Here is a 12,388-nt window from a genome sequence, read left to right on the forward strand (position 1 = left end):
ATTTTATACTATTTTTTCTTCATATCAAGTCTAAATCTTTTCCCCTGCAATTAATTCTCTGGTGCTATGTAGGCAAAGCCAGATTCTTCGCTTCTCGCAGTCTTGCAGATAATTTGAAGATAAGTATCATTTCTCCCCCTCCTCTTCCTTCTCTTTTTTTCTGTCTCTCTTTGTTCCTGTCTCTCTCTGTGTGTGTCTCTGTCTCTTTCTATGTCCCTGTCTGTGTCTGTTTCTCTCTTTCTCCCCATCTTTCCCTACCCCTTCCCTCCCAGTCTTCTCTTTTCAAAGCTACCCTCACTCTCTGGATCCTTCTAGGGCCATGATCTCTGGTCCAAGCTTTGCAGTTTTGTGCTATTACTTTCTTACGTGCACTGAGAGCCTATTTAAAATTCAAACAAAAGTTTTCCAAAGTAAAGTCATGGTGGGATTAACAGGCCAGAGGCTGCCCCAGATGCAAACTCCAATCAACTTTCACCTGCAGGTGAAATTTACATAGCAGCCCATACAAAGCTTACAGAAGCAGGTAACCCTGCCTCCTGGAGGTTCCAGTCTAGAAGGAAATCAGATACTCTTGGATACAAAGTTACCATGAGAAGTACAAAGTATTCTGTGAGGTCTCAGAAAAGGTGGGGGAACATGTTGGAACACGGCAGACTTCCTGGAGGAGGTGGGATTTGAGTTGGGCTTTAAAGAATGGGTCACTTCATAGAAGCTTTCTTCTGTTTGAGTCTCACAACAGCCCTGAGCATTAGCATTATTATTAACACCTGTTCCCATTTTACAGAAAAGGAAATGAAGGCTCAGGGATGTTCAATGACTTGCCCACGGTCATGAAGGTGGACTCTAGGTCCCCTGCTCCACCCACTGCATCACACTGCCTTCTCACAAGCCACTTCAACAATGTTTCCGAGTTGCTTCCTGCAAGTGTCTAGTCTCCTCGATTTGATTGTAAAGAGCCTAAGGGCAGAACCTGGCTCATCATTGTAAAAGGATTCCTATGGAACTGGGCTGGAGCAGAGAGAGTTGTATTTTTAAATGATAGGATGTACATTTTCATAAATGAAGCAAGAGGGAGTTTGGGGCCCACAAATTCCCAGGATACTTTTGTGTTCTTATCACAGCTAGATTTCTGAGAGATTTGCCAAGGTGTTGGGGTGCAGGGTGAGGGAGCCCAAATTAAAACTAAGTCTTCAGAACCTCAGCCTGGTCTGGCAGAATCGGTCTGGTCCATCCAGCTCAGCTCCTCACGTCACCTGTTTCAACCCCACAACCAACTTTGCCTTCAGGGCATTATGGCCAGTGTTATTCCAAAGGTATGTATTCAGTTTCGATGGTAGTGTCACAGGAACCTTCCACTAAGAGCTTCTGGGATAAATGGATTGGCAAGTGGGCATCACTGAATGTCAGTGCCTTTCACCATGCTTTCTAATAACTGTCACTCCACCCTCCCGAGATACTAGATTCCCAGAGTCAGAAGAGACTAAGAGGAATTTAATAATGCGACTAGTTGGCATTTATGCAGTGCTCTGGGGAAGCTAGATGGCTAAGTGGATAGAGCATTGGACCTGAAGTCAGGAAGACCTGAATTCAAGCTGACCTCAGACACTTACTAGCTGTGGGATTCTGGGCAAGTCATTTAACCTTGCTTGCCTCAGTTTCCTCATCTGTAAAATGAACTAGAGCAGGAAATGGCAAGTATCTTTGCCAAGAAAACCCCAAATGGGGTCACAAAGAGTAAGGCACAAGTAAAAAGTACCTGAAAATATTGCTTCTGGGTTTGCAAAGTACTTGACAAATATTATCTCATTTGATCCTTAACCTTGGAAAGTAGGCGCTAGTATTATCCCTGTTTTACAGATGAGGAAACGGAGGTAGGCAGTCCTGAGTCACAAAGCTAATGAGTCTGAGGTTAGGTTTGAACTTCGATCTTCTCGATTCCAAGCCCAGCATTCTGCTCACTGTGTGGCTTCATTCGCTCCAGAACCAAAAGAGTCCAGCTTCCACTCCCCCTTTTTACTTTTACATATAAGTTAAGTGGATTCTCTGAAATCAAACAGATACAAGCAGGGGCGCCTGGATTTACACTCAAGCCTGTGAATCTCAATCTGTTGCTGCTTCCTTTCCATGAAGCCAGAATCCCTATTTCAATCAATATCCAATTGGTCTTCAGGTGAAGACCTAGACTGATGGGGAACTCATTAACTCTTGAGACGGACCATTCTACTTCAAGGCAACTCTAATTGTTAGGAAGTTTTTCCTTACATGGGACTGATTTGAATTCCTGTAATTTCCTCTTCCATATTCTGGTCTAAACATAACTGTTGAGTCCTGCCACCATTTTCCTCCCCCATCTCCCTACCCCAGCTTTCTCTCACATGAGTTGACCTGAATTGGTACTTTTTGATGGCTTGGTAGATAAAGAGTGCAGAACTCTGAGCTTTCCTGTCTTTGAAGGGGGATTCAGACACTTATTTGAATGATCTTGGGGAAAGCATTGAACCTCTTAAGAGCCTTATCTGTAAAGTGAGGACAATACCTGTAGCAGTTATCAGCACACGGCTGTTGGGAGGATTAGGAAAGAATGTATGTAAAATGCTTTGGAAACACTAAAGTACTATACAAATTTCACTATTATAAACCTGTGGGTGGGTTTAAGTGATGGCTGTCAGCTGATAGCTTAGAAGGAACATTGGGGCATTAAAATGGTGTTTACTGAGGTTTGTGATCAGTGGTGCTGTTGGAATGTTACATTTTCTGATGTGCTGACCCTCTCCCCAAGGAATGGAGCTAAATGAGCAAGCCCTTCTGGAGAACAGAAGGACCAACTCTGGGAGTGAGAAATCCTTTCTGGTCAGAATGTAGAACATTAGAGTATGGATGGAGGAAAATATGGACAGCCAGAAGCCTGGGCTTGAATTCCTCCCTATTCCCCAACACACTTGCTAGCTGTGCAGTCGTGAGTGAATCACAGCTGTTTAAAGCCTCCTTTTCTTCATCTGTAAAACGCCGACTAAGCCCATACTACCTACCCTTATATTTGTTAGGAAGGCAAATTTTTCTAATCCTTAGAAATTTGAAGGCTGAATTATTCCACTGGCAGAAATGACACCTAAGTCCTTTTTAGTAACAGCTGCCTACCTTCCTGTGGTGCAGTGAGGCTTGTGGGGTGGGCTACAGGTGGTGTTCAAGATCTAACCTCGAGTTGCTTTCCCATGTGCATCCTCTGGGTAAGGAGTACTGTGGAAGCCTAACCCAACTCCCTCAGGCATATGGACTCCCCAAACTTGACAAGGCTTTAGCTGTCCCATCTATAAGAGATTGGCTAAGTGAGGCCAATGGCAAACGGAGGGACTAAGGACACAAGGGTAATTAATTTCAAGCCTTAGAAACAGTTAACTATTGGACACCAGGAGAGATTCTGAAAAGGTGCTGAACTTGAAGCTTTTGGGTTAGGATTAGGTCTTAGCCTGCACCTAAGTGCCCACATTCTAGTTTTAAGGAGTGAAATGCAAGGAAACTGTCATTTTCTAGATCTGCCATATAATGGAAGGAAGGAATGAAAGAGAATCAACCAGAATCCTAGACCCCATCAACTTGAGAAGAAAGACAGAAGAGGACTAAGTAGAATACAGAATGCGCCTAGCACTTTTTTCTGTGTGCTGGACTTGGCTGACCGTAATACAGACCTGGATTTGAATCCTGGCTCTGCTACTAACTTGTGCAAGCCCTGAGTCCATTTCCTAAATTGTAAATTAAAGAAATTGTAAAGTTGGGGCAATACTTACCTCACAAGGGTGTTTGTGGGGAAAATGCTTTGTAAGCCTTAAAGTGCTATAAACACTTGAGCAATTATCATCCTATAGGAATCAGGGATCAGAAATCCTAACCGAAGGCAAACCAGGGAACATTGTCTGGGCCCATTTCCCAGATCCGTTCTGGAAAGGTTATCTGTAACTGGCAGACAGTAGGGTAGCGGATATAGCAATGTATTTGGAGCCAAATGGCCTAGGTTCAAATCACCACTTTGCCACTTCTTGTCACCAAAGTCACACAGTATCACTGGGCCTTGGCTTCCCCATCTGTAAAATTAGGAGGTTGGATTAGATCAAGGGTTCTCAACCTTTTTGTGTCATGGTGGCAGCCAGTCTGGTGAAACCCATGGACCCCTTCTTAGAATCACGTTTTTAAATGCGTAAAAATACATAGGATTATAAAACAATGATAATAAAAGTTGTCAAAATATTATAAAAACATGTCAATGGACCCCAGGTTAAGAACTCCTGAATTAGATGACCTCGGAAGTCCCATTCCACTTCGTATTACATGCTGTAAGTTTACTTAGCCTGGGTGATACCTCCTTTCCAAGGTCAATGGTGTAGAAGTGAGTTGACACTTTGACCTTGGCCTTCTCTTCTAACAGTCTGACTGCCATCCATGATTTGCTGAGTGTCCTCCTTCCACAGATGCATTTTACCATTTCTCCCCATTCTTCCCTCCCCGCTGCCAATTTACACCCTGAAGGGCAGACTTCTAATGATAAGACTCTTGAAGCTCAGCAAGCTGGGCTAGTACTTTGGACAAGAGAGACTCGGTCCACAGACTCTTCAAGAGGGTCACACTTGAAGCTTGTCCAGGTGGACAGGCCCCTGATGTGACTTTGTGTTCTAAGTCTTAGAGAACCTAGGGGCCACCTCTTCACCATGTTGAGGCATTGGAGGTGATGGCATAGTCTTTGTAAGAAGGAAAATACACAGGGGAAAAAAGTTCTCCAGACATTCACTGTAACATAAATGTTCCAATCTTTTGCTCCAGATCTTAACTTTTAGCTAAAATGTAATACAGAAAAGTAGTTTGGAATGAAATAAGAAAATAAACCACCCCAAAACATCATGACTGCAAGCAATTTTAATACAAAAATGTGTCTTGTTTTTAAACAGTTCATTGGTACAGCTTTTGTTTCTGCCTCAATTAGAACCAAGTGAGAGAATCACACAGCACCATGGTTGGTCAGAGCTGCAGAACAACAGGGAACACAACACAGGAGCTTTGGACAGCCCCTCTCCATCCTCCTCATGGTCACTCGGTCAGTTGATATTATCATCAGAAAACAAAATAAAAACAACCGAAAAGCAAAGACACAAGTGAAACAGGACTTGATAGGGAGTGTGCTGGTGAGATTTCATTAGAGGACAAATGGGTTAGGTTGTCAGCTTTCCAAATATGCTCTGGGGAACCTGAATGACCATTTAAATAAATAGCAAAAAGAAAAAAAATGCAGGTGAGCAATTCTGGAATTCAAACTTGAGATCAGGTGGTCTGGGTGGCCAAGGACCATGGCCCTCTGCCCAAACAGAACAGGATATTACCAAGCAAGCTGTTGTCTTACGATCTTCCATTCCCAAGAAGGGCTCAACCCCACAACACTGCCTGCTTTTTCAGCAGCCTCAAGGTGAGCCCTGGACATTAATAGTGTTCATGTGACTTTTAAACACTCAGTGACTGAGACAGTAGTTTAAAGACAGCACTTTAATGAACTTTTACTATAACATGTGCAAATCTTATTAATTCAAATGAATTCCCCCTTTTCTTCAGCTAAAATCACAAAGTTAAAAACGATGGAAAAAACAGCTGGAGGTTCCCTCCCTCTCCTCGTGCTTCTTGCTGCTTGAGGTGTCTGTGATTTACAAAAAAAAAAAAGAGTCCCTTCCACGCTGCAGGATTCTCTTTTTTTAAATATAATTTATCTTGCTGAGATAGCAAGTCAAGTTTATAAAGAAGATGCATTTAGGAATAATCCTAAAAGATAAAGCAGGTTTATAACCCTGCACCGCGCAGAAATCCTATTTATAGGTTTTTTTTTCCCCCTCTTTTAATACATGTTCACATCTTGACCTTTTTAACTTTTGTTTCTCAAACCTTTCAGTTTCTGGCTCCCCATTCAGTACTGGGGTTTCCCAGAAGGCAAAATTTATCTACATAAATATTCACATGAAAATAGTAACTTACAAAAAGAAAAAAAATAAGGCAGCTTCATAACACAATTATTCTTTTACACTTTTAACAATATAACTTCTCCCATTCAGAATAAATATACACCCAGCATATGGAGCAGGCTTAGAACTTGACGCAGGCTTGGAGGGGAGCTGTTATCGCTTTGGGCCTGGAGTCCTGGGGGAAGCTGTGGCCGTTTTCTTGGACATGGTGGGGATTTTGGAAGGCTTTGTTAACCCTCTCCTGGAACTGCCTTGGCCCCCTGCTGTGCTGCTCTCAGACGTGTCTGAACAAGCCGACTGGGTCTCTAAGAGGTCAAAGTCAGAGGCATCGCTTCCCCTTCGGCTACTTGCTCGACTCCCTGTCCTGCTTCCAGCACGACTTGTGGGCCTACTGGTTGTCTTTTTTGGATCTGAAATGTATGAATGAAATCAGTCAACATTTATTAAGCACCTGCTCTGTGCCAAAAAGAGGCTGCCCTCAGCAGCCTCTCTGGCCCTGAGTGTGCTCCTCCCTCATGACAACCACACTTTGTGCTTGCACAGTATCTAAGCATTCCCACTAGCCTGATGAGAAGGATAAAAAGAGGGATGGGCTTGGGGCAAGGGCTACTTGCCATCTCACAAACACATCTTTCGGGGCACTGATTTCTCTTGTCCCCATACCTGGTGCCCAGAGATACACCTGAGCACACAGCAGTATTTATTTGTAAAAGGTGTTTTTTAATTTAGGGAGTTAGAAATCACTTCCTTTCTACCAGTCTATTGTCATCCCCAAATGCCAATTCCCAGAAACAATGAAAAGGAGGGGTTATCACAAGTACCTATCACAGGAGGCAAGCTCCTAAGATCCGCATTGAACTGATGTTGAGGGGGAGAAGGGCTGAGGGCAGAGAGTACTTTATCATCAACATGACTACCAATCTAGGAAGGGTTCCAGTACAGGCCAGCATTGGACTCTGTCTGACTCTGATGACCAGCTTAGGTAAGGGCATTAAGGTCTATCATTAGAGCAGAGTTTCTTAACCCTGGAATTCTTTGGCAGCTTGGTAGACCTAGGGACCACCACCTCCACCTCCCCCATCAGTATTATGTTTTCAAATGCCTAAAATAAAATAGTGTACAAAGGAAACCAATTATATTGAAATATATAGTAATCAAAATATTACACAAGTCCACAAACCCCAGAGCCTCCTACAATAATTAAGACCATCCACCAAAGTATGACGGTGACCTGCACTGGAGGGCATGCACACACTGATGAAATCAGGAAAAGCTTAAGTATCATCATCACTTCTGTTATCTAGAGGGAAGACTACAGCTAGTTAAAAGGTCTCCTGATATCTTCATGGCCTTCTTCCTGAGTATCAAAAGTACACATTTATCTTCAAAGCCACTGCATCATTTCTAATAGGGCACGAATATCGACACAAGGCAATGTTCATTAGGAAATACACAGTTCTCAAATCTTTTCCCACTCTTGAACATTGGCTTCTTATGAGAAACCACAGCATTGATGACTCTAGAGTCCAATGAACTTACCAGCCCGATTGGTTTTGGCACTGGTGGAGACTGGAGAAGAACTGTTACTGGCGTCCCCAGTAAGAGAGGTTCGGCTAGAATGAAAAGCTGGACGCTTCAACTTGCTGCTTGTGGATGGCATCACCTTTGGGAGAAAACGACATTGTTACTAAGCTCACTGATAGTGATTTGATTCAAAGAAGCCCTTTTTTTAGCCCCTGTCATAGGATTTTAATTCAGAACTATTCTGAAAAGCAAATTAAAAGTCAAGGAAAACATTCTTTTGTTGTTGCTTCAGAACTATGCATTTTGAGATTTAGCAAATCAGAACTTTCTGATTTGTAATTTTAAAGTATTTTCTAACACCTTCATAGTTTCCACAAACATCCATGAGCAAGAGGTAAAAAGTTTTCTCAGATTTTCAAGGCCATATTAAGAATATTGTAGTTTAACTGAGAGGAGAGGGGATCATGAAGGGAAGGGGGAATAGGAAATTTTTTAAACCTTATAGGTCGAACTTTTTCGATAAAAACAAGAAAGATAATTTTCAGTCCAAAATGCCATAATATGATTACAGTTAGACTTGATCAAGGAAAGCAGGGGAGTGGGAACTCCAGCAGACCAGGGGTCTCTCTTTATTGCTAAGTGTCTGCATGACCCTAGATCTGCTGCTTCACTCCCATGAGTCCCACTTTTTTATCTGCAAAATGGGGGTGATATTTACTCCTGTCCTGTCTCCCTCCCTCATCATCCCAAGGAAAAGATGGACATAACTGATCTTTGAAAGGAAGAAATTACAAAATTTTCAGTTGTGTTTAAAAATTCCAGACTTTGTTTTGGGGAAGGGTAGATATACATTTTAATTCTACTTTAAATTCCACTCTTCCTGCAATATGTCCTACCTTTTTTTTCCAAAATAAAACTAAATGTTTTCCAAGCCTTTTAAGATGTTCATTTGATCAGAAGAGAAAAATAACCCAGCAGGACTTTTCTACTCATGTACTTCTGGGTTATAAGTTTTTCCAACAAATCGAGAGAAAGCTGAATAAAGCAGGTTATCCATCAAGCCCTTGGAGCCAAGGTCCTCAAATCTAAGTGGACAGAGAAGCCCCAGTTTCAGAAGCTGCCCTTTTTGCTGGCATTATTTTTTAAGTCATCTTGTCTTAGGATGATAGCAGCTCAAAGTGTTCTTAAACAGCAATTCAATTTTGGCAAAGTGAGCTGGTTACAGGGTGACTTAATTATAGAATATCCAGCCACAATGGTTATGTCTTGATCAAATAAAACTTTAGCCACAAGATGAGTTTTCACCTATAGGCCTAGAATTTGCACATTATCTTTTGAGTTTCAGAATTTCTCATATTCTCATGAAACTGGAGCCCTAAAGAAGGCAGGCAGCAGGATAAGCAGATTGACTCCTAGGATTCAAGTGGCAGCAAGTGATAAAAGATAAGAGTTTGTGCTTTGGTTTAAACTGGGCAGAATCCTCAGATCAATTCCAAAGCCCAGTGAATGCCTAGGCCTAGGGTTCTGAGATGTTTTCACTGAAGTTCCTGACACAGGAACCTGATGCTGCCTGAGCAGGATCACAAATGCATATTTTGTGAAGAGCAGAATTTTGAAATGAGAACCCATGAATCAGGCAAGGCATTTTATTTCTCAAAAACTGCCATACCCAAAGTGTTGCGGTGTTTTAGTTACAGTAAATGAATAGGATGAAACTCTGGTTTGTGTATTCAGGTCAAAATAAAGTTATGAAGAATCAAAGTTTAGGTCCAAAAGGTCCAGAGTAAGCTTCAATCTGGAGCCCAAGGCAATTCCCACTGGCCTCCCTAAGCTGCTCCAATGCTACAGGCCTTGGGGCCAGTGGAATGCATGCCACGGGTGCCCACCCAGGGTGACATTAACTACTACATCATTAAAAGCAAGTTAAAAATCAAGTTATACATGCGCGATTGTTGAATTTCAGGTGTTAATAACTCGGCTCTTGATTGGATGAAAACTTTTCTTCATGAATGAACTTCATAAAAGTGTTATTAAAAATCACAGAATAAGCCAAGTTTTTTCTGACCATATTTTTACTGTTATTGTAAAAGCTATGACTGACCCGGTTTTGGGCCATAAAATTAGATCACATGCATCTAATTTCTTTAAGTCCGAGTTAGAAACTCCTGAAAAACACTTCCCCATGTGAACTAGCCATTAGAGCAAGTGCTAGGAAAGTTCAAGAGAGGAGAGGAGGGTGCTGGCAGATCAGGGAGATAAGCCACTGGCTGCCTCCCCTCGGCACACTGGTCGTCAGCCAGAGATGCCATACTCTACCTCAGAACCGGGGAGCTGGAGGTCAGGAGGACCGCTGTCCCTGAGTGGGGTGCCAGCTTTACTGTTTACCAACCAAGGTTTGTCATAACAGCGAGAGGACTGATGTGGAGTCTGTGGAATGGAAATCCAAAGTGGGGGTGGAATGGTTGGACATGGAACAGAAAGGGGCAAAAATGGGACAGAAAAGCAAACAGAAGATCCCGAGTTTTACAGAAATGGAGACAAAACCAAGAGCTGTCAATTGATTTGGTGGGAGGAGAGGTGGTAGCTCTTCCCCTGCAGACTCTGTGGCCACACAGTTGGGAGGCAGGGAAGGATCTGTGGGCTGGAATGGGGAGGACGCAAGAAACAAGTGGAGTTCTGAACACGGCCCTGCAGGCCCAACCTCCTGGGGGCCAGAATGCGCTTGCTTGGTGAGACAGCTTCCAGCCTACACCCAGCATGTGGAGAAGGCGATTGGCAGCCCCCTGGGCAGAAGGAAGGGCAGCCGGCCATCATGCCCAGAACCTACCTTGGACCCGCTGGCAGGGGTTGCTGGAGAAGATGGCATCGAGGTGCAGCTGTGGTTACTCTGGCTGGCACTGGAGCTAGACCGGGTAGGGGAGGCTGCCCGGGAAGATGGCTTGGATCTTCGACCACGCGATCGGAAAGGTGTCATTCCCTGGGACACACCCTCAGGTAAGATGAATTTCTCCCTAAGTTCTATATTAGTTCTTCCTCGTGCTACAAAAAAGGGGACAAAAACACACACAAACGCAGACATATACACAGAGTTAATCTTGACAAACATTTTCCTGATTTCCACAATGATGCTCAACCACACAATGCCAATTAAGTCTTGGGCATTGCTGACACATGCAATACTGTCATAGGAAAATCCCACTCTTCCTTTAATGAAATTTCTCTTATCAGCATTCTCATCCATTTGATGATAGCAGGCATTTTTGTTATTGAGTTTCCTTGGAGTGCTCCATACACAAACTCCTCCTTAAATGGTATTTACAAAGTAGTAGAGTGGAAATGTATCCAAATGAGATGGCAAATGCTAGTTCATCATGGTCCCCAGGGTAAGCACACTACACCCTGGTAAAGGTAAAAACACAAGCACAGCCTTCCATGATCTGAATGTCAAACTAAATATCCCCTTCTCTTTCTCACAATACATGTATCACATACTCAAAGCTTTTGAGTCGTGACATTAAAATAGAGAAAATGCACTTAATAGCCTTTACCAGTGGTGTCAAACTCAAAGAGAAATACGTCCCTGGGCAGCGTATTGACTTGGAAAACCACAAATTAACATTATCTCTGTTGTACTGTGTTATTTTGTTAAATAAACACTTTCTAGTCTGGCTCTGGCCTCACTCAGGAGACCCAAATTGTGCTGCATTTGATTCCTCTGGTTTTCACAGCTCTGATTCATATGATTCCAGCTTAGAAAGCAGGAATTTTTTTAAAGATGAGGGGATTTCAGACAGTGACATCAGCACACAGTCACTTATTGAAAGAACAACCAAGTGTATTCATGTGGAGAAAAAGAAGCCATGCATAAAACCTGCCTGTAGGGCCAAATACTTAAGGGAGTGGGGGGGAGGGCATGATAAAGAGCATTAAGTGGAGGGGTCCTAGACAGAAGCTGCTTCCATCCTACTACTGCCAATAAAACCAAGAAGTACATTTAGATTCAAAAGATACTTTTAAATTTAGTTGAAGCAAATCTTAAAAAAGAAAAGTGTGGCTGGTTTTTAGAAGACGAAGGAGCCCCCTGGACCTTCCCTTCCCTCCTCTATTTGCTTCTCCCTAAAAAGCTTTCCCATTACAAGTGCCAGAAGGGAACTGTGGTATGGCAGAAAGAGTTCTGGATGTGGAGTCGAGAGAACTGGGTTCAAATACTGCCTCAGACACTTGCTGGCTACGTGGCCACGGGCAAATTACTGAACCTTTCAGAATCTCAGTTTCCATTATTAGAGATTATGTACCCCATATGGCTGTTGCAAGGATCAATGGGATGATGAAAGAGCCCTGGATTTGGAGTTACATGATGCTAGCTCAAATGGGGCTCTGCCACTGACAATCCCTGTTCTCTCACTGCTGAGGGCTCTGGGTCCCTCTGTACAATGGGGGCTATCTTAGCTGACCTCTGAGGTCTCTTTCAGCTCACAGGTTAAGAAACAGACTCATTAGATGCAAACTGATGTTTCCCCACTTCTTTCTTGTCCATACACTCTCCATTTTCTATAGTCTTTCTCATGGATGATACCATCCATTCTTCCACTTTTTTGCAAGACTCAAGTCTGGACTCACAGCACTTCAATGTACCACTCATTTTGGTGTTTGCCTGTGCTGTCATTTAACTGTTTTGACTGTGTGTCCTGTCTCCTTAAATGAACTACAATCTCTCTCTTTCTCTTGGGAGACAACAGGGATTAAGTGACTTGCCCAGGGTCACACAGTTACTAAGTTTCTGAGGCTGGAATTGAACTTAGGTCTTCCTGACTTCAGAACTGGCGTTCTATCTACTACACCACTGAGCTGCCTTACAATCTCTTTAAGGA

General features: G+C 43.0%; 1 protein-coding gene across 1 annotated transcript in view; it reads right to left on the reverse strand.

Moving 5' to 3' along the window:
• Positions 1 to 4,887: 4,887 nt before the first annotated feature.
• Positions 4,888 to 12,388, reverse strand: part of MACF1 (microtubule actin crosslinking factor 1) — a 312,647-nt gene continuing 305,146 nt past the window's right edge. The window contains exons 98-101 of the mRNA XM_036746382.1: positions 10,345 to 10,556; positions 9,834 to 9,944; positions 7,533 to 7,656; positions 4,888 to 6,403 (exon numbers count right to left, since the gene is read on the reverse strand). Of these exons, the coding sequence (XP_036602277.1) occupies positions 6,147 to 6,403; positions 7,533 to 7,656; positions 9,834 to 9,944; positions 10,345 to 10,556 (704 nt within the window). The 3' untranslated portion in view covers positions 4,888 to 6,146. The remainder of the gene's footprint in view (positions 6,404 to 7,532; positions 7,657 to 9,833; positions 9,945 to 10,344; positions 10,557 to 12,388) is intronic.

This window comes from Trichosurus vulpecula, chromosome 2 (genome assembly GCF_011100635.1).
Source record: "Trichosurus vulpecula isolate mTriVul1 chromosome 2, mTriVul1.pri, whole genome shotgun sequence".
In the NCBI taxonomy this organism is placed as follows: Eukaryota; Metazoa; Chordata; class Mammalia; order Diprotodontia; family Phalangeridae; genus Trichosurus; species Trichosurus vulpecula.